This window comes from Solanum verrucosum, unplaced genomic scaffold (assembly GCF_900185275.1).
Source record: "Solanum verrucosum unplaced genomic scaffold, falcon-dt-bn FXZP01000115.1, whole genome shotgun sequence".
Lineage (NCBI taxonomy): Eukaryota > Viridiplantae > Streptophyta > Magnoliopsida > Solanales > Solanaceae > Solanum > Solanum verrucosum.
This window is the reverse complement of record NW_026020680.1, coordinates 1,816,821-1,840,531: the sequence shown is the minus strand read 5'-3', so window position 1 is coordinate 1,840,531 and position 23,711 is coordinate 1,816,821. Positions and strand designations below refer to the sequence as shown.

The following is a 23,711-nucleotide window of genomic DNA, read 5'->3' as shown; positions in this document are numbered from 1 at the left end:
TCAAATTTCAATCATCATTCGATAAAAGGACTAGTCATTTTCTATTCTCGGTGAAATCATCCAGTGCTATCAACTATCAGAACTGATATTTGTGAAAATTAATATACGTCTGATTTTGTTATAGCTGAGGCTGACACAAGCTCTGTGTATTGTACTGTTCAACCTTGATTTGGTCTGAGTAATTACTTGCAGTAGAAGGATTAGTCAGCCTATAGATTTGACGCTACTAGTTTAATGCTTGGCTGTGTTAACATCAATTCTTTTACCAAGTTCGTCAGCTTAATAGTGTTCACTTTGATTGGACTATTTCCAGAGAAGTTATTTCCCTTTTTCGAGTAAGTTGTGGAAGGAGGAAGTGGTTTAGAGTAATGCACATGTTTACTTTTTTGAATAGACAAATATCAGCTAAACTGCGATCAGTCAGCAGAGTGTAAGTGTAGAAAGGTACTTTCTCTTTTCGCTGAATCTGGCACTATTGAGCTAACTTTTGTACAAGGAGTTTCTCCTATAGCACGTTAAGATCGTTCCTATTTTCTTCTCTCCTGTTAGCAGTTCAACAAAGTGCAAGGTTTGATTGATCAGTTGCTCTGCCAAGATACAATGTCATTTCCTCATCGAGATTCTTTCAGTTATTGCTGAAGTTTGCCACCAGAACCAATGCATGCATTCCTTCCATCTCTCGAAAGAATGGTAGGCATTTCATTCTCAGAAAATGAGTCCTTTCCAGAATTGAGAAACTGTAATTGCTCAAATTCCCATTGTATCATTTTGTGTCTTTAACAGGTAAACATGTTTACCGCGAGATTTCCTTCCACCTGTATGTCTAAAATGTTCTCCTCTGGCTCAATGAATGACAAGTTAAAATGTTTGGCTTGAAATGCTGAACCTGCATTTAGACCAGAAGTGTTACAAGGTCAAGTTGATATGTCCAGATGGTGTTGTGCTCGATTTTGGTAATATTTCCATTCTCTAGATTGCTCTGTTGTGCGAGTGTTTGAAGCATCAGATGGAATTTTATTTTGTATGTATATATAGTAAGTGATGTTATTTCAAGTTATGCATATGATCTTAGTTAAGGTGCAGAAGCAAATATTGCTATTTTTTCCTCAAGAATGTTGAGGATTGAGATTATAAGTGTAATTACGAAAGACAAAGTTGGACCTCTTTATAGTGACGGACATATTTTTGGCTGCTATAGTGAATGATTGTTATTGTTACACACCATAATAACATTTGACGTTCAGATATTATTTGGCCGTTATTGACAAAACAAATAGGCAAGAAGTCATTTTTTATTAACATAAAGAAATTGGAAAACACCATTGAAACATTGGAGGAGTTGGAAAAGCAAATCGGTCGCCTTGATCTAACCAAGTATCTTGATTCGGGTAAACAAGAAACAAGGGAATCTTCAACTTCTGTTGTTGATGAATCTGATATCTTAGGTAGGCAGAAAGAAATAGAGGGATTGATTGATCGTTTGTTGTCTGAGGATGGAAAGAATCTGACTGTAGTTCCTGTTGTTGGAATGGGGGGCGTGGGCAAGACAACACTTGCTAAAGTTGTTTACAATGATGAGAATGTGAAAAAACATTTTGATTTGAAATCTTGGGTTTGTGTGTCTGAACCATATGATATTCTCAGAATAACAAAGGAGTTACTTCAAGAAATTGGTTTAACGGTTGATAACAATCTGAATCAACTTCAAGTCAAATTGAAGGAAGGCTTAAAGGGAAAAACATTTCTTATCGTCCTAGATGATGTGTGGAATGAAAACTATAAAGAGTGGGATGACTTGAGAAATCTTTTTGTACAAGGAGATGTAGGAAGTAAGATCATTGTGACGACACGTAAGGAGAGTGTTGCCTTGATGATGGGTTGTGGGGCAATCAACGTGGGGACTCTGTCTAGTGAAGTCTCTTGGGATCTATTCAAGCGACATTCATTTGAAAATAGGGATCCTGAGGAACATCCAGAACTTGAAGAGGTTGGAATACAAATTGCACACAAGTGCAAAGGATTGCCTTTAGCTCTAAAGGTACTTGCTGGTATTTTACGCTCCAAATCAGAGGTGGATGAGTGGAGAGACATTTTAAGAAGTGAAATATGGGAGCTGCAAAGTTGTGCGAATGGAATCTTACCAGCGTTGATGTTGAGCTACAATGATCTTCGTCCACAATTGAAGCGGTGTTTTGCTTTTTGTGCAATATATCCGAAAGATTATCTATTTTGCAAAGAACAAGTTATTCACCTGTGGATTGCTAATGGTCTTGTACAACAGTTGCATTCAGCTAACCATTACTTTCTCGAGTTGAGATCGAGATCATTGTTTGAAAAGGTCCGAGAGTCTTCTGAATGGAATTTGGGGGAGTTCTTAATGCATGACCTTGTCAATGATTTGGCCAAAATTGCATCTTCCAATCTGTGTATTAGGTTGGAAGAGATCGAAGCATCTCATATGTTGGAACAAAGTAGGCACATATCCTATTCAATGGAAAAAGGTAACTTAGAAAAGTTGAAACCCTTGTACAATTTGGAGCAGCTGAGGACATTGCTTCCCCTCAATATCCAGCAGTATTCATTCCCTCAAAGTAAGAGGGTTCTGCATGACATATTTCCAAGACTAACATCCCTAAGGGCACTATCACTGTCTCATTATCTGAATAGGGAGTTGCCAAATGACTTGTTTATCAAGTTAAAGCACCTAAGGTTTTTGGACCTCTCTGGGACATTCATAAAAAAGTTGCCAGATTCAATTTGTGTACTGTACAACTTAGAGACACTTCTCTTGTCACATTGTAGTTATCTTAAGGAGCTACCTCTGCATATGGAAAAATTGATCAACTTGCGGCACCTTGACATTAGCAAAGCTCATTTGAGGACACCACTACATCTAAGCAAGTTGAAAAGTCTCGATGTGCTAGTGGGAGCCAATTTTATTCTAAGTGGTCGCGGTGGTTTTAGAATGGAAGATTTGGGTGAAGTACATAATTTGTATGGATCTCTATCAATTCTAGAGTTGCAAAATGTGGTTGATAGAAGGGAATCTCTGAAGGCAAACATGAGGGAAAAGAAACATGTTGAAAGGTTATCTTTGGAGTGGAGTGGAAGTAATGCTGACAATTCACAAACTGAAAGAGAGATACTTGATGAGCTACAACCAAATACAAACATAAAAGAAGTCCAAATCATCGGATATAGAGGGACAAAATTTCCAAATTGGCTAGCTGATCATTCATTTCATAAGCTAATAGAAATGTCTCTTAGCTACTGCAAGGACTGTGATTCCTTGCCAGCACTAGGACAGCTTCCTTGTTTAAAATTCCTTACCATTAGAGGGATGCATCAAATAATTCACTACCGACCGAAGGTCTTCAGCGTCTCACGTGGCTTCGACGTCTAGAGATTGAGGATTGCCCTAATCTCCAATTTCTTCCCGAATCGGGGTTTCCCTCCTCCCTCTCTGAGCTGTGCATTTGGAATTGCTCTAATCTCCAACCTCTTCCCGAATCAGGGATGCCCCCTTCCATCTCTAATCTATATATTTCCAAATGCCCATTGCTCAAACCACTCCTACAATTTGACAAGGGGGATTACTGGCCAAAAATTGCTCATATTCCCACCATATATATTGATGGGGAATACCAGTAATGATTACAAAAAAGGGTGCTCTGATTAATTGTAAGTTAAAATTCTTTATTTTTTTGTTTACTTCCCTTTTCTTGCTTGTAATTCTTTTCCTTTGTTAAATCCTTGAGCAGCACAAAGCGTCTATTGCCACTGTGAAGCTGAGGAATCATCTTTGGATCAGGATGAATTTAATTTTAGATGACAGCAAAAAAGGTGATAAAACGGAAGCTGGTATATGTAGGAATGGAAATTATTTACTTCGGACAGTTGATAGCATTTCATGTATTCTTGTTCTTTCCGTTTTTCAGTGAGTTAGTTGATCAAGGCTGTAGGAGAATAGAGGTTTAGAGTAATGAACATGCTCACTCGTAAATGCATAGCTCTAATAGAATTCAGAGGTATACAAGACACAAACTTCTTATGTTTTACTAAAGAAAACAAATTATACTTGAACCTAGTTGTATTGTACCTACAAAGAATTAAACTATTTAAACCACATAGTATTTCTTTTAAAACTAATTAAAATTAAATATTTTAATATGTAGAAAGTTTATGTATACTATCTAGATAACGAGTTGTTGGGAAATTATGAATACACGATAGACATCATTCACCTTTCATACTGCAATTTTTTTTCCATAAATCTCACTAATTTAGGAGCTAATCACTAAGATATACTCTAATTTGTAATATTACGTATTTTACTAGATTTTAGGGCATTCCGATATGTTTAGATACATTCAAATACATGTATCTCGATAGAGATAAGTGTCAAAAACACACCTAAACTATTCCATTTTTTTGAGTTTCATACTTAAACTATTGAGAGTGTGAGTTTCATACCTAAATTATCACTTTTTAGTTTGAGAAACACACCTATGAGGTGTGTGTAATGCACTCTCTCTTTTATTTGAAAAAACCTCAACACATGGCATTCCACATAGATAAAATATTCCACCTTGACAAATAATAAAAAAATAAATTATTAATATTAATAAAAAAATTAAAGTATTACTATCCCCCAAAAAAATAAAAAATAAATAAATAATAAATATATATATATAAAATTTTAAATTAAATTATTTATCTTACCCCATTCCACCACCTCCTCCCGTACCCCCCCCCCCCCACCCCCACAATCCCCGTCCTTTTTTTTTTAGAACAAAACCACTCACTCATTCCCCCAAAAAAATTATATTATTTTTATTTTTAAAAAAAAATCTACCCATCCTATTTAACCCTCCACTTCTAATTTATTTATTTATTTTACATTTTTTTTGTTTTGTGTTATATATGTACATATATTTCTAGGATTTTTTTTTACTTGTGTACCGTATATAACATAAATAGAAAAATTATTTTAAAAAAGTCTTGCGGCGGCAAGTAACAAATATTTTTGATATATATATATATATATATATACACACAAAATGAGAAAAGAAATTGGAAGCAGAGGGTTATGTGACTAGTGAATAGAATTATTTTTAAGAAAATAAAATAATATCTAAATTAGAATTGGAAGGGGGATGAAGTAAAAAAAAATATTTATATTACTTTTTTATTTTACAAATAAAATATTATTTTTTTTGGATAATAATTTTAATCTTTAATTTTAACTAATACTAATAATTTATTTAATTTTTGTCAAAGTGAAATATTTTGTCCATGTGGAGTGTGATGTGACAATTTTTAAAATAAAAGAGAGAGTGTATTACACTCACCATGGTGAGAGTGGTATAAAAGAGAGAGATGTGTTTCTCAAACTAACAAGTGATAATTTACGTATGAAACTCACACTCTCTAGTAGTTTAGGTATGAAACTCAAAAAAGAGATATAGTTTAGGTGTGTTTTTGAAACTTATCTCATCTCGATATAAATGAGATCAAAATTAGGTGTAATTGAATATTTGTATTTAAGTGGATTCGCATGTATTTGAGACTAGTCATGGACACGTGCGTTGCACCTGTGAGCCATGCTAAGTTGTCTCATTCTCTCGATAGACATTTGTAAAGCAGTGTTGTTATGAGTGTGTGCACCAGGTAACTCTATCGACCGAAACTTTGGCCAATTAGGAAGAAATCACCAAGTGCCTTTGTCAACATACTTTATTAAAAATGATAAAGATTTTCAGCACACTCGTCCAGACTTTGACTCAGAACTCAATTTTTTGCAGCAATTGCTATATATTAGCACACTTTTATGAAGAATTACAGAGATGCCAAAACCCCTCCAAAAAGAAAGGCAATTGCAATGTATTTAAGGGCATTTTCAATCCAGCAGCTGCACGAAGCCACCAGCTGTATCAAGAATAAATTAGGCCAAGGAGCTTCTGGTGGTGTTTATAGCGGAATTCTCAAGTTAGAGGATGAAGAAGTTGAAGTTGCTGTGAAGAAATTAGGAATGGAATTGAACAAGGTGATGATAAAGAATTTTTGGCAGAAGTAAGGGTGATAGGCCTAACACATTAGAAAAATCTAGTTCATTTGTTAGGCTTCTGCAATGAAAAAAGCAACAGGCTTGTTGTTTATGAATTATTGAAAAATGGGGCTGTCAAATTTGATCTTTTGCGATGGACAAAGACCAAGCTATAAGCTAAGAAATGACACAGAACTTGACATTGCCAGAGGTCTGTTATACTTTCATGAAGAGTGCGACAACCAGATCATTCATTGCGACATTAAGCCACAAAATATCCTTCTTGACAAGAACAACACTGCAACAATACTGATCAACACCCTTGAGAAACAGGGTAAAAAGAACAAACTACAATGTCAAACCACTGTTTTCATTAAATAAACTAAGTCGGAGCACTGATACATGAATCAATATCATTTCCTACTGTAAGTGATATAAACTTGTCTTTAAATAATAACATAGGGCATTTACAGATCAAATTAGACCCATCATAAGCCTCTTTAAGTATCACGGTACTCCTGACACCTTTATTAGTGATGTAGAATACACCATGTTGTTTGATTAAGCAAAGCAAAAGTCTAGCTGGTAACTGTTCTTTAAGTATCACGGTACTCCTGACACCTTTATTAGTGATGCAGAATATACTATGTTGTTTGATTAAGCAAAGCAAAAGTCTAGCTGGTAACTGTAACTCGGAATGAAATGCATCTATTTGAGCAGATGTCAACCTCTTTTCCATAGTCAAACTAAGGAGCTTGTGAAGCACTGCAACTACTCGTTCAGTAGTAAAAGAGGAGTAAAGTTATATTTTTTCATGGCGATTCTTGAAGGCAATGATTAGCTAACTACAGAAAAGGACACACTGGCAAATCTGGAAAATACTCTCAAGGACAATTAAAATGGGAGAAGAGGATCCAGATGGCTAAACAACAACTCAGATAAAATGATCGTTCAACTCATCATAAAAGGAAAATATTCCACAAGTGGGATTAAATGATGGATCATCTACATATCTAACCAATCAACAACAACATACGTAGTGTAGTTCCACAAGTGGGATTTAGGGTAGATATTCAACTTATCATAGAGCAAAATTGCAATCAAATTTCTTTTATTAGAACACTCACAATGTCAACTATTTCAACACATAAAACTTATATTCAATCAGTAAAAATGGGAGGAAGATAAACAAATGACAAGGTCCTTCTGGAACAAAAAAAAAGAGTTCCTGCATTAAAATCATAATGGAGTTTTTAGGACTACCTGAACCGCTGCAGGATCAGATTCATGCAAAAGTTTCCAATAAACTGCTGTTAGAAGCTGCATATGAAAGAGAACCATTAGGCACAACATTGCTAACAACTTTCGTACTTGATACAGATCCCAGACATGCGGATCACAAAGAAAAAAAATTGCTAACGACTTAAAATGCATGCTTTCAAGCAGAATCAAGAAGTAAAAGATAGAAATTTTACTTTACTGACCATACTTATTGATTAAACAACAATATGAGGAGAAATTTTTTTTACCTGACAATGTTGTATTTGATTGAGGCACAGAAAAGAGTAACAGCTAATTGGCAATAACAACTTGTTGGAGACATTTATATAGATGCCTGAAGTATCTGTAAAGGCTTTTGATCAGCTGAACCTGAGCGTCGAAAAAGGTCTGTCGCACTGATCGAGGAGTTTGAGCAGAAACTCTACGTTTCTGTTACGTTGAACGATGAGGCTGAGGCAACGTTTGGTTTCTGGAGAATTAAATTAGGTATTATCAGCTAATTTATTATAAATTAATATTTATTATGAGCTAATTTATAATAAATTAATATTTATGAAAACTGTAGGGTTAAAACGGTAAATCAATTTTTGGGTTAAACTCTTCCTACTTATAATAATATATGATGATATGATGATGATATGATATGATGATATATAAAAGATAGAAGCTCCTGGTAGGGAGGGGTTAAAAAATATAAAAGAATTGAACATATCATTTACTTTTGGCACAACTTGTGCTGTGTCTTATTTGGCCCTAGCTATAGTCCTTTCCACTTCAATAACACAATAATTAATTACTTTTGGCACAACTTGTGTTGTGTCTTGATTATGTGGCCCTAGCTATAGTCCTTTTCCCTTCAATAACACAATAGAGCACTTGGTTGGAGAGAACTGATGTATATAAGTTCTACATATTTATTTTGTTCAATATTTACTTAATAATTGTACTGAGTTAAAATATAAGTAGACATTGATAATTTCTGCTAAAACATCTTTCATATATCATACTTGTGTTCAGGGGTGGACCCACATGGGTTCCAGGGGGTTCACCCAAACCCATCGGCAAAAAATTACACGGTATATATAAGGTAAATTTTTGGTATTTATGTGGATATATATATTTTGAACTCTCTCATTGACAAAGAGAAATTGATAGTCCAGTGACAAGTCTCCTTGAAATTAAGCTCCATATCAAGGGTTCAAATCCCTTTATTATCGTTTTATTTTTCTCTCTATTAGTTTCAGTTTTTTTTTTTTTTTTAAATTTCAGTTCCGTTTTTCACCCTTTTTTAAAAAAAATTATTTTATAAAATATGCTAAAAGTGTGGTTTTAAACCCAAAAAAATTCAAGGGTCTACCACTAAAATTATATACTACTACTTTCTTGAAATTTTATTTCGTTGGCTTATTTACACGTTTATACTTTTATTTTCCGAACCCCCTGAACGAAAATCCGGGGTCCGCCACTGCTTGTGTTTATTACTCTAGCAATTAATGGCTAAAATAAAGCTTAATTGTGGATAAAGTAATTCATGCAAAAACACATACATATAACATACTAAAACTGCTAATGTGCTAACTTTATACCCCAAGGGTTGGTTTGATTTGAATACAAGTTATGCTGAGATTAGTTTTTATCTAAGAATAAGTTGTTTGTTTAAAACAGGGGCGGTTGAACAGATCTCGTGGCCTAAGGCAAAATCATATTAAGAGGCCATTAAATTTATTTTATAAAATTTATACACTAACAAGTGTTGACACCCAATTTTGATCCTCCCCGATATAAATTAATTTTCAAACTTCTTAAATTCCAAACGATTTGAAATAATTGACTTTATAAAATTCAAAAAAAAATAAAATTCAAGTTACTTTAATTGATTTTATCATTTTTATAATTTTTAAGTAATATATATGTTTTATGTAATTTTGTATATAATTAGTATACTTAATAAATATTTCGAAAATCATCTCAAAAAGATTTTAATTTTGGTAAGTATTTAATTAAATTAGCTTAGTTTAAATTGTAGTTAATATTTTTTGAATTAATTAATTTTTAAGTTAATTATTTTATTTCGTTAAGATTAAGAAGTTCATTAACTAATTATATTAATTTGTCATATTTAATTATTAGCCGAATTTGTTAACTTAACTCAATTTGACTATTTCTCAAACTCTAAGGTATAACCCTTTCAAGCTGTGAATCGCGTCCAGTAGCCCAGAAAATCGACCCGAAATGCGTCCCTCTCCCTCGCCCTTCTTATCGTTCGTACGAAGAACGTTGGAGAATTCTTAGGTGTCAAAATCTTACACCTCCTTCATCCTTGCTCCTCAAATCGGACGTCTCCCCTTTTATTTCCGTTGACGAATTGTACCGGATTGGAGCTGGCAGCCTTATCCAGAGGAGTTTCGAAATTCAAATAAAAAGTTCATCCGAAAATTCCTCTCGATCTCCCCCCAAAATCAGTCCTTTTCTCCTCCTATATATACTCCTCTTCCTTTAACGTTAAGGGGGATTTTTTTTACCATTGGAAAATATACAAACTGTTCATCATAAGTGATTTTCGATTTTCGCTTGAGAAATTAAAAGGCTCTCCCCTAAATTTTGAGAACTAGAAGATACAGTTGAAAATTATTGTTCATATTGATTTCGTTTCCGGCGAAGTTAAGCTCATTAATTGTGGTGGGAGTTGTGCTCTTCCCGTTTGTCTCAGTTCGCTGCTCTCAAAAAGGTGATATTCTATCCAAATCTTGATTTATACATGGCTTTGCTTATGTATTTAATTTAATGGTATTTCTCTTCTTATGTAGTAATGGATTTTAAGATGCTTTCAATGTTTAATTCTTTCAAAAATAATTCATCATCATACACTATTGTGAATTCTGTTGGTTTGATTTTATTTTTTTTACAGATGAACATTGCCTTTTTGCCCATGCCCGTTTGCTTGTTTATTGTGTATATTTGGTTTCAAACCCAATTTCCGTTGCTATTTTAGCCGGATTGAAAAGCTACCAGTACTAATCTTGATTTATTATTCGTTGTTTGTGTATCTCATAGGTGTCTGTTAAAGATTTCGGTTTAAATTTATTTGAATTCATAATTTTGTTGGCTCTTGATTTTATTTTTATTTTTTCGCTGTTGTTCTACTATCTGCTTTAAACAATATAAGTTGTGCTATCTGCTTAGCATTCGAGTAAGTGTGATGTGTTATAATCTAAAATGCCGTGAGTTATGCAGTAGCATATTATTCCCTGTAGCATATAAATAAATTTAATGAAATCCTTAAGTGTGATTATCTTCTCTTAATAGCTGGTCATTTATGAGTCCTTAAGGAGTTATGTGATTTGTTTTCACTTGTCTCTAGCTTATCAAATTGATCATATTTGTAATTTCCTATCCCAGTTGGTTAGTTAAGGATCATTTAAGTTAAGTTCAATATTTTGTTGTAAATGGTGCTCAATGGTTTCTTCTTTTATTTTCGGGTTATTCTACTAATTTTCTCCCTTTCTTTTGTTACATATGACACCAACTCGAGTCTATTCAGACTCCACCTTTGCATATCTTTGAGTCTTTCAAGTCATCCTCATCTTTGCGGTGAACAGGAAGCTAGCGTACAGGTCTCGGAAGCGAAATAACAGTCTGGGAAAGCTCGAAAAGGGGTTGTATACAGTAGTATACACTTGTATACAGCAGTACACATGATATACAGGTCAAAGGACAGCGTATACATGGTTAAAAACGAAAGGTGTTCGGGAGATGAAATAGAGTGTATGCATTTAGTGTATGGGCTGGTATACAAGAAAACAGTCCAGTATACAGCCCATATACGACGGTATACAATCAGTGTATACGCTGTTTTTGGACACGAAAATGGGCCAAAGTCCCTTATTTTTAGGGTAAAATTTAGAATAGGACATGTCCAAGATTTGAGAATTTGGGCCAAAGGCCCGAATTTAATATTTCCTTCCTTAGCTTTTTATTTATATTTGACTAACGCTTTTATTTGGTTCATGGTTTAATTTGATTAAATTCCCCAAGATAGTCATTTCACTTATTATATATATATATATATATATATATATATATATTTAAATTAAAGTATTTATGTTTTATACTTAGCTTTAATTTTATTATTTGTCTTGTCACTTAAGTTATTTTCCCCTTAGAAAAACCCCCCTTTAGTCCTACTTTCCTTAAGATAATTAAAATGATAATAATCATAATAATAAAAATAAAAATAAATGATAATAATAAAAAATGAGTTTCCTTTTACTTGGTTAAACTTTCAAAAATTAGTCAAAGTCATTTTTAGTCAAATCGCCGGTCAATCGCAAGTTAGTGGGCATTTCGAGGGCCTAACACCTTCTCGGAATGTACATTGAACTCGAACCCTTTTATTTTCAATTGATTTTATCTATTTAAATCTTTTGAAAATTTTATAAGTTTTTCTTGATTTTACTAAAAATTAAGTGGCAACTCTGTTCTTTTGGAACTTCGATTCCTCTTAAATCATAAGTTTAATCGATTTTTCAAAAATTAGTCATTTTCCTTGTATATATCTTTTTAAATAAAACAACAAGAAAATTTATTTTCTACACAATAGATTAATCATATAAGACAAAAAATAACAAATTTCACACACAAAAAAAAAGAAAAGGGAAGAAGAGTAAAAAAAATAAAGTGATGGATTATCGATGTTAAGCTTCAAACCTCAAATTGAAATTTTAATTTGGCTATCATCACAAATAAGAAAAAGAAAAATCACTACAGATCTTTAGCGGCAATTAATTAACGACAATAGCTCAATTGCCGCTAAATATATTTTTAGCGGCAATTAACACTCTTTGTATATGTCCATAAAGCCTTTAGCGACATTGAATCTAATGACACTTAACTAATGTAGATAAAAACTTTAGCATTCTTTATTAATGTGTCTATTTATCGTCGCTAAAAGTTATTTTTGTTGTAGTGAACATTAACTTAATAGTTAAGGTTTTGAGTATGGATAGTAAGAAAAATATATACACCTTCTTATCAAATTTATGATCAATTTAAATGATATAATTCATTCCTTTAAGTAGCACTCATTGGTGAATATCTAAAATAAATTATAAAACTTTCATATAATAAATTAAATTAAAGTTAATGGTTAAGGTTTTGAGTATGGATAGTAATAACAAAAATATATACACCTCCTTATCAAGTTTCTGATCAATTTAAATGATATAATTCTTTTTAAATGATATAATTCATTCCATTAAGTAGCACTCATTGGTGAATATCTAAAATAAATTATAAAATTTTCATATAATATATTAAATTAAAATGGAAAGGAAACTTGTGTATGAATGTTTTTTGTGTTCACGCCGTTTAAGAAAAGATTGAAACAAAAATTCATTATGTTATCACACATATAACTTAGTTCCTATATAAAAAGGGTAAAATTTAAAATTGGAAGTTAAAACAAAGATATCAAATAATGAGGTGAAAAGATTATGAAATTTTATGAATTTATTGGTAAAAAATACTCCCAAACAAATAATAATAAAAAATATACCATAACAATTTTATTTATATAAATTATATTAATAAATAATAAAATCAATAACAATAATTTAAATAATTTGGGGCCTTCAAATTTTTGAGGCCTAAGGCAGTGGCCTCACTGGCCAAGCCTTAGAGCCGCCCCTGCAGTCAGGTAGCAAAACCTTTAAAAGAGTTGCATTAATCTTTAAAAGACTTCCAATATCTGCTTCCATATTTAAGCCTGTTATATCACATTGATTTTGAGTTTTATGCGATTGCATTTGATAGCATATACTAAACTTTTGTCAGTACTTGGATATTCAGAGATTTGAACTGAAGATATAAACAGTAAGCTGATAACTTTGGAGATCATGAAGTTTCCTTCAATAGATTATCATTACTCAATCTCGAGTGGGACCTCAGAACTAGGTGAAAGGCAAGGAAGTGTATCCTACTCGGAATGAATTCAAGGTTAGGTAACAAAAAACGATTTACACGTGTTTCAGTTACCAAGATGTTTATATTGTAGTGGTAGTTGTAGTTTACTTTGTTAGAATTAACTACGAAAGAGGCATCTCTTAATAGTTCTTTTACTTTTAGCTCACGCATATAAGCTGTTCAAAATATGGCGTTGTCTTAACGCGCTTGCTGCAATTTACTGTCCAGATAATGTATTTTTTGTAATTCTCCTTTTTTAATCCAGAAGCTTGACTTGCTCGTTGATCCATTGTCGTTGTAGGAGTTTTTCAATCTTGTCTTGTCTTGGAATTTGCATCAGAAATTTATTTCAGGTTAGGCAACAAAACAGCATGTCAAATTTCAATCATCATTCATTAAAAGGACTAGTCATTTTCTATTCTCAGTGAAATCATCCAGTGCTATCAACTATCAGAACTGATATTTGTGAAAATTAATATACGCCTGATTTTGTTATAGCTGAGGCTGACACAAGCTCTGTGTATTGTACAGTTCAACCTTGATTTGCTCCGAGTAATTGCTTGCAGTAGAAGGATTAGTCAGCCTATAGATTTGATGCTTGGCTGTATTAATATTCAATTATTCTACCAAGTTCGTCAGCTTAATAGTTTTCACTTGATTGGACAATTAAGTTGTGGAAGGAGGACAGGGTTTAGAGTAATGCATATGTTAACTTTTGACTAGGCAAATATCAGCTCAACTACGATCAGTCAGCAGAGTGTAGGTGAAGAAAGGTACTTTCTCTTTTCGCTGGAATTTGACACTATTACTTTCTTTTATCAGACTGAGAAGGAGTTTCTTCTATAGCACGTTAAGATCGTTTCTATTTTTTTCTCTTCTGTCAGCAGTTCAACAAATTACAAGGTTCTATTGATCAGTTTCTCTGCTCCATTTTGAGAATGATTTGGCAAGATACAATGTCATTTCCTTGTCACGATTCATTCAGTAATAGCTGAAGTTTGCCACCAGAACATATGCTAGAATTCCTTCCATCTCTCGAAAGAATGGTAGGCATTTCATTCTCAGAAAAAAGGATATTTTTGTGTTTGAAACTCTGATGGTTGTTGTTCACTGCTCGAGCTGCACTTCAAAATTGTGTAAACAGGTTGACCGCAAGATTTCCTTCCAGCTGTATGTCTAAAATGTGCTCCTCGGACTCAAAGAATGACTGCTAAAACGTTTGGCTTGAAATGCTGAACCTGCATTTAGACCAGCAGTGTTACAAGGTCAAGTTGGTATGTCCAGATGGCAGATGGTGCGTCCATGAGTTTGGTAATACTTCCATCCTCGATATTGCTCTGTTGTATGCGAGTTTGAAGCATCAAATACTGCTATATTGTCCTTAAGAATGTTCAGGATTGAGATTATAAGTGTAATTACAAAAGACAAAGTTGAACCTCTTTATTATGACAGACAGTTTTTTGGCTGTTATAGCGAATGATTGTTATTGTTACACACCATAATATTTGACATTTCGATCTTATTTGGCAGTTCTTGACAAAAGAAATCTGCAAGTCATTCATTTTCCTCTTTGCTTCTTATGTTAGAGAAGAAAACAAAATACTTCAAAGAGAAACGGCATAGAATCTCTTGAACTTGTTCCGAAAAGTCGAATATACACTTAAATTATTTTCCTAGAGCAACAGAGGGTCCCTTTCTGCTTGGGCAATCTTTATTTGATTTCATTAAATAAAGAGAAAACTATAAAAGGAATAATTAAACATTAATTTCAAGAAAAAACAACTAACGCAGAGAAAACAATTAGTGGGAAGTTTCTGGTTAATTTTAAAATTATTTAGTTGATTGAATAGTAGTTAGGTCGTTGAATTAAACTAATGGGAAATTTGAATTATATGAAATGATGACTTTTTCTTTTAAAAATAAATTTAAATGTTGAAAATAAGACAATGTAGTGGTTAGATTTCAACTTCACAGAGGCCGGCAGATTCTATGAACAATTATTTAAAAAACAGTTTCTTGTCCTGAAGTTCGATTTTTTAAAATAATTTTTTTTTTTAAAAAAAAAGATGAAGAAGCGGGTCTCTGCCGCTTTCAAATGAGAAGATATTTTACATCAATTGTAATCGAAAAACTATATTTGTATTTTTGTAACGACTGATTTGGTGTGATAGCGTCCTTATCTTAATATTTTCTTCTCATTTTGTCTTTATTTATTATTTAATAATCATATTTCATCTTTTATCATACCTTTCATAATAGCTTTATCGTGTGCCCTACTTCTTCTTTTTTGTAGGTTTATCATTCAAATTATGGATTTGTGACATGCACGATGGAGAACGATACAATCTATCTAAACATTGTATTCATTAAAACAATAAAGTACAATACAATACAATACGATGTAGTATGAAACAATACGTAACAATCATCCAAACAAAGCGTTTAAGAGAGAGAAGTCATCCTCCAAAGTAGGTATAACAATTGCAAATTAATCAGCAGACAGTCAGTATATTGTTTGCATATTGCTCTAGCATTCAACAGGTAAATTCAATCTCTTAATAGTAATAATAGAAAACCATCTTGTGATTCTTTGTTTTGCTTTGCAGATTTCAGAAATGGAGATTGGCTTAGCAGTTGGTGGTGCATTTCTCTCTTCAGCTTTGAATGTTCTCTTTGATAGGCTTACTCCAAATGGTAATCTGCTGAAGATGTTTAAGAGGGACAAGCGTGATGTTCGGCTCTTAAACAAGCTGAGGATTACTCTGCTTGGCCTTCAGGCTGTGTTAAGTGATGCAGAGAATAAGCAAGCATCAAATCCATACGTGAGCCAGTGGCTTAATGAGCTTCAAGATTCTGTGGACGGCGCTGAAAACTTAATAGAAGAAGTCAATTATGAGGTTTTGAGACTAAAGGTGGAAAGTCAGCATCAAAATCTTGGAGAAACAAGCAATCAACAGGTAAGTGACTGCAACCTGTGCATGAGTGATGATTTTTTTCTTAACATAAAGGAGAAGTTAGAAGAAACCATTGAAACATTGGAGGAGTTGGGAAAACAAATTGGTCGCCTTGATCTAACAAAGTATCTTGATTCGGGTAGACAAGAAAAAAGGGAATCTTCAACTTCTGTAGCTGTTGAGTCTGAAATCTTAGGCAGGAAGAATGAAATAGAGGAATTGATTGACCGTTTGTTGTCTGAGAATGGAAATGGAAAATATCCGACAGTAATTCCTGTTGTTGGAATGGGGGGCGTGGGCAAGACAACACTTGCTAAAGCTGTTTACAACTATGAGAAGGTAAAAAACCATTTTGGTTTGAAAGCTTGGATCTGTGTGTCTGAACCGTATGATATTCTCAGAATAACAAAGGAGTTACTTCAAGAAATTGGTTTAACGGTTGACAACAATCTGAATCAACTTCAAGTCAAATTGAAGGAAAGCTTAAAGGGAAAAAAGTTTCTTATTGTCCTAGATGATGTGTGGAGTGACGACTATAAAGAGTGGGATGACTTGAGAAATATTTTTGTACAAGGAGATGTAGGAAGTAAGATCATTGTGACGACACGTAAGGAGAGTGTTGCCTTGATGATGGGTAGTGGGGCAATCAATGTGGGGACTCTGTCTAGTGAAGTCTCTTGGGATCTATTCAAAAAGCATTCATTAGAAAATAGGTGATCCTGAGGAACATCCAGAACTTGAAGAGGTTGGAAAACAAATTTCACATAAATGCAAAGGATTGCCATTAGCTCTAAAGGCACTTGCTGGAATTTTACGCTCCAAATTCGAGGTGAATGAGTGGACAGACATTTTAAGAAGTGAAATATGGGAGCTGCCACATCATCCGAATGGAATCTTACCAGCTTTGATGTTGAGCTACAATGATCTTCCTCCACATTTGAAGCGGTGTTTTGCTTTTTGTGCAATATATCCGAAAGATTATCTATTTTGCAAAGAACAAGTTATTCACCTGTGGATTGCTAATGGTCTTGTACAGCAGTTGCATTCAGCTAACCAATACTTTCTCGAGTTGAGATCGAGATCATTGTTTGAAAGGGTCCGAAAGTCTTCTAAATGGACTTCGAAGGAATTCTTAATGCATGACCTTGTCAATGATTTGGCCCAAATTGCATCTTCCAATCGGTGTATCAGGTTGGAAGACATCGAAGCATCTCATATGTTGGAACGAACTCGACACTTGTCATATTCAATGGATGATCGTGATTTTGGTAAACTGAAAATCCTCAAGAAATTGGAGCAATTGAGGACATTGCTTACCATCAATATCCGGTGGTATTCATCCCATCTAAGCAAGAGGGTGCTGCATGACATATTGCCAAGACTAACATCCCTAAGGGCACTATCACTGTCTCAGTATCAGAATAAGGAGTTGCCAAATGACTTGTTTATCAAATTAAACCACCTAAGATTTTTGGACCTTTCTTGGACATTTATAAAAAAGTTGCCAGATTCTATTTGTGTACTGTACAACTTAGAGACACTTCTGTTGTCACATTGTATTTTTCTTAAGGAGCTACCTCTGCATATGGAAAAATTGATCAACTTGCGTCACCTTGACATTAGCGAAGGTCGTTTGGAGACACTGCTACATCTAAGCAAGTTGAAAAGTCTCGATGTTCTAGTGGGAGCCAAGTTTCTTCTAAGTGGTCGTAGTGGTTCGAGAATGGAAGATTTGGGTGAACTGCATAACTTGTATGGATCTCTATCAATTCTAGAGTTGCAACATGTGGTAGATAGAAGGGAATCTCTGAAGGCAAACATGAGGGAAAAGAAACATGTTGAAAGGTTATCTTTGGAGTGGAGCGGAAGTTTTGCTGACAATTCACAAACTGAAAGAGAGATACTTGATGAGCTACAACCAAATACAAACATAAAAGAAGTCGAAATCACTGGATATAGAGGGACAAAATTTCCAAATTGGCTTGGTGATCATTCATTTCATAAGCTAATAAACTTGTCTCTTAGCAACGGCAAAGACTGTGATTCCTTGCCAGCGCTAGGACAGCTTCCTTGTTTAAAATTCCTTACCATTAGAGGGATGCGTCAAATAACAGAGGTGACTGAAGAGTTCTATGGTAGTTTGTCTTCCACAAAGCCATTTAATTCTCTTGAGAAGCTTCAATTCGCACTGATGCCGGAGTGGAAGCAGTGGCATGTACTGGGGAAGGGAGAGTTCCCTGTACTTGAGGAACTTTTGATTGATGGTTGCCCAAAGTTGATTGGGAAGTTGCCAGAAAATCTTTCTTCTCTGAGAAGTTTGAGGATATCAAAATGCCCTGAACTCAGTTTGGAGACACCTATTCAACTTGAAGGAATGAAACAGATTGTTGAATTAGTAATTACTGATTGTAAGTCTCTTACCTCCTTACCAATTAGCATTCTGCCGAGTACCTTGAAGAGAACAAGAATATCTGGTTGCGGGGAACTGAAATTGGAGTCATCAATGAATACTATGTTTCTCGGAGAATTGTCTCTAGTAGGATGTGATTCACCTGAGTTGTTCCCAAGAGCACGCGATTTGAATGTAAGTAGTTGCCACAACCTTAATAGGCTTTTGGTTCCTATTGCCACTGAAACACTCAGTATTAGAGATTGTGAGAATCTTGAAATACTTTCAGTGGCATGTGGGACTCAGATGACATCATTGCATATTTACAACTGCAAGAAGCTAAAGTCACTGCCAGAGCATATGCAGGAACTCCTTCCATCTCTTAAGGTACTGGATATTCGAAATTGTCCAGAAATAGAGTCCTTTCCTGAAGGAGGATTGCCCTTCAACTTACAACGACTTCAGATCGACTATTGCAAGAAACTGGTGAATGGCCGAAAGGAGTGGCATTTACAGAGACTCCCCTGTCTCAGAAATTTAACCATCTACCATGATGGTACCAATCTTTCTGGTGAAAAATGGGAGTTGCCTTGCTCTATTCGAAGTCTTGCTATATCCAATCTGAAAACATTGAGCAGCCAACTTCTCAAATGCCTCACCTCTCTTGAGTTTCTATATGCTAGAAAGTTACCTCAAATTCAGTCACTGTTGGAAGAAGGGCTTCCTTCCTCTCTTTCTGAGCTAAAATTATTTAGCAATCATGATCTCCATTCACTACCGATCGAAGGTCTTCAGCGCCTCACGTGGCTTCAACGTCTAGAGATTTGGGAGTGCCCTAATCTCCAATCTCTTCCCGAATTGGGGTTGCCCTCCTCCCTCTCTGTGCTGTGCATTTGGAATTGCTCTAATCTCCAATCTCTTCCCGAATCGGGGTTGCCCTCCTCCCTCTCTGTGCTGTGTATTTCCGGATGCCCATTGCTCAAACCAATCCTAGAATTTAACAAGGGGGAGTACTGGCCGAAAATTGCTCATATTCCCACCATAGATATTGATGGGGAATACCAGTAATGATTAAAAAAATTGGTGCTCTGATAAATTGTAAGTTATAATTCTCTATTTTTTCATTTAATTTTTTGTTTACTTCCCTTTTCTTGCTTGTTAATTCTTTTCCTTTGTTAAATCCTTGAGCAGCACAAAGCGTCTATTGCCACTGTGAGGCTGAGGATTTATCTTTGGATCGGGATGAATTTAATTTTAGATGACAGCAAAAAAGGTGATAAAATGAAAGCTGGTATATGTAGGAATTGAAATTATTTGCTTCGGAAAGTTGATAGCACTTCATGTATTCTTGTTCTTTCCGTTTTTCAGTGAGTTAGTTGATCAAAGGACTAAGGAGAATGGAGGTTTAGAGTAATGCACATGTTCACTCATAAATGCATAGCTCTAATAGAATTCAGAGGTATATAAGACACAAAGTAATGCACATGTTCACTCATAAATGCATAGCTCTAATAGAATTCAGATGTATATAAGACACAAAGTAATGCACATGTTCACTCATAAATGCATAGCTCTAATAGTAGTGTTGAACAGTGTGGATCATCTATTGCCACTGTGTGGAGTGAAGCATTTTCATTCTAATTTTAGATGACAAAAAGGTGATATGTTGCAACTATTGTAATCTTTAAATTTGCTCTGAGTCTTCTTTTCATATCTCCTTCTTTTTTTTTCTATTAGCTTGGCTTGTATTGTGCAGTTCAACCTTGATTAACATTCAATTGCTCTACCAAGTTCACCGGCTTAAAAACGTTCACTTGAATGGACTACATCTAGGTTTTCTTCTAACTTATCAAAGAAATGTATTGCTTCTTTTTCCCATGGGTTGAGGAAGGAAGAGGTGGTTTAGACTTTATTATCTGATCTAAACCTAACCATCTTTTTTCTTTCTTTGTCAGGTTTTTGGTAACATGTTATAAGCTATTCCAGCTTCTTTAGTCAGTTGTGCTGAAATTCTTTATTGCATAGACAAATATCAGCTCAACAGTGATCTGTCCGCAGAGTGTAGGTGAAGAAAGGTACCTTCTCTTTTCTTTCATCAGTCTGAGAAGGAGTTTTTCTTGTATGAAACTCTGATGGTTTTTCACTGCTCCAGCTGCACTTCGAAATTGAGAAACTGTAATTGCTCAAATTCCCATTGTATCATTTTGTGCCTTTAACAGGTAAACATGTTTACCGCGAGATTTCCTTTCCAGCAGTATGTCTAAAATGTGCTTCTCTGGTTCAAAGAATGACTACGCTGGAAATGCTGAACCTGCATTTAGACCAGCAGTGTTACAAGGTCAAGTTGATATGTCCAGATGGTGTCATCCACGAGTTTGGTAATACTGCCATCCTCAATATTACTCGGTTGTGCGCGAGTTTGAAGCATCAGATGGAATTTTATTTTGTATGTATGATGTTATTTCAAGTTATGCATAAGATCTTAGTTAAGGTGAAGCAGCAAATATTGCTATTTTGTCCTTAAGAATGTTGAGGATTGAGATTATAAGTGTAATTACGAAAGATAAAGTTGGACCTCTTTATAATGACGGACATATTTTTGGCTGCTATAGCGAATGATTGTTATTGTTACACACCATAATAACATTTGACGTTGATCTTATTTGACGGTTATTTTTTATAAAAGAAATAGGCAAGAAGTGATTTTTCTCCAACTTCTTTTATGTTGCTGAAGAAAACAAATTATACTTGAAACTAGTTGTATTGTACCTACAAAGAATTAAACTATCTAAACCACATACTATTTCTTTTAAAACTAATTCATATTAAATATTTTAATACGTAGAAAGTTTATGTATACTATCTAGATAACGAGTTGTTGGGAAATTATGAATATACGATAGACATCATTCACCTTCCATAATGCAATTTTATATATATATATATATATATATATATATATATACCAAAACACTAAAGTTTGTAATATTACGTATTTTACCAGATTTTGGTGCATCCAGATATGTCTAGATACGTCCATATACATATATAATGGAATTGGGGGATATTCTTAATGCATGACCTTGTCAACGATTTGGCCCAAGTTGCAACTTCAAATTTGTGTATGAGGTTGGAAGACATCAACGCATCTCATATGTTGGAACGAACTCGACATTTGTCGTATTCAATGGGTGATCGTGATTTCGGTAAACTGAAAACCCTCAACAAATTGGAGCAATTGAGGACATTGCTTTCCATCAATATCCAGCGGCGTCCATGCCATCTTAACAAGAGAATGCTGCATGACATATTTCCAAGATTAATATCCATAAGGGCACTATCACTGTCTCATTATCAGAATGATGAGTTGCCAAATGGCTTGTTTATCAAATTAAAGCACCTAAGATTTTTGGACCTTTCTTGGACATTTATAAAAAAGTTGCCAGATTCTATTTGTGTACTGTACAACTTAGAGACACTTCTGTTGTCACATTGTATTTTTCTTATGGAGCTACCTCTGCATATGGAAAAATTGATCAACTTGCGTCACCTTGACATTAGCGAAGGTCGTTTGGAGACACTGCTACATCTAAGCAAGTTGAAAAGTCTCGATGTTCTAGTGGGAGCCAAGTTTCTTCTAAGTGGTCGTAGTGGTTCGAGAATGGAAGATTTGGGTGAACTGCATAACTTGTATGGATCTCTATCAATTCTAGAGTTGCAACATGTGGTAGATAGAAGGGAATCTCTGAAGGCAAACATGAGGGAAAAGAAACATGTTGAAAGGTTATCTTTGGAGTGGAGCGGAAGTTTTGCTGACAATTCACAAACTGAAAGAGACATACTTGATGAGCTACAACCAAATACAAACATAAAAGAAGTCGAAATCACTGGATATAGAGGGACAAAATTTCCAAATTGGCTTGGTGATCATTCATTTCATAAGCTAATAAACTTGTCTCTTAGCAACGGCAAAGACTGTGATTCCTTGCCAGCGCTAGGACAGCTTCCTTGTTTAAAATTCCTTACCATTAGAGGGATGCATCAAATAACAAAGGTGACTGAAGAGTTCTATGGTAGTTCGTCCTCCACAAAGCCATTTAACTCTCTTGAGAAACTTGAATTTGGAGAGATGCCGGAGTGGGAGGCCCTATGGACATGACGATTAAAGATCAAAACTCAAAATGCTCTCGGTGAAACGAAACTGAATTGTAATATAAATTGAGCCAAATCTTCAAAGATTTGTGTTAATGTTTTTTCAGGTACTTTTTTTCGTAATATGATTCTGATAAGAGCACATGAAACTGATGGGTCATATGATCCGACCATGTTATATATATAATGTTAATTTATGAGGAAAAACGGATGGTGATGTTTGAAGATGCATTGAGGTGAATCCTAAGTATCCTATCTTGATTTAACAAATACTTAACTGATGCCATTGATGTTGACAGTGTATGTTGTTGATTCACATGGTAATATTGAGGGCTGGTTTACATTCAGGCAACTCAGCTAATTAGCATATTCCACCAAAAGAGTTTCAGTTGTGGACTGTGTAATCAGTGAAAAGTCCAATGTTTGTAGGCACAAGACTTGTCAAGTTTGCCATTACTGCTTCTGCTGATGTTTCTTGCTCGAGGTGAACCCCGACATAGCACAAACAGTTCCTTGTCTATTCAATGATTGGTCATCCAATTGTTAATATGTGCTTCACTGGTGATATTAGGAAAATCATTTTATGAGCTAAAACTTCTCTAAAGAGACGTGTATGTTTAAATAAGTTGTTTGAAGTTAGACCTTATGCGAGCTCAATTGAAATTTTTATTCACAGCGTAGCTTCCAATTCAACCTTAAATCACCAGTATGCTGGTATCCCTTTAGTATGAAAAAAAAGAAGGTAAACAAGAACACTATAGACAAAATCTGGTATAGGCAGGAATTGGAATATACATTTTGCAGTTGTTTAATAATCAATAGAAACGGTCTGTTACTTATTAACGTTTTCTACAATTCTCTTGTGAGTTCTAACATATTGAAATGTTGTAACGGATACCGTAAAACCAAACAATAAAAAGGTTATACA

At 34.4% G+C, this 23,711-nt stretch overlaps 1 protein-coding gene and 1 pseudogene across 1 annotated transcript; both read left to right on the top strand.

Moving 5' to 3' along the window:
• Positions 1–687: 687 nt before the first annotated feature.
• On the top strand, positions 688–22,790 carry LOC125812261 (putative disease resistance RPP13-like protein 1). The gene is made up of 3 exons (XM_049491779.1): positions 688–739; positions 1,245–3,087; positions 22,415–22,790. The coding sequence occupies exons 1-3, from the start codon at positions 688–690 to the stop codon at positions 22,788–22,790; spliced, it is 2,271 nt and encodes a 756-aa protein (XP_049347736.1).
• On the top strand, positions 15,904–19,699 carry LOC125812147 (putative disease resistance RPP13-like protein 1; annotated as a pseudogene).
• Positions 22,791–23,711: the final 921 nt, after the last annotated feature.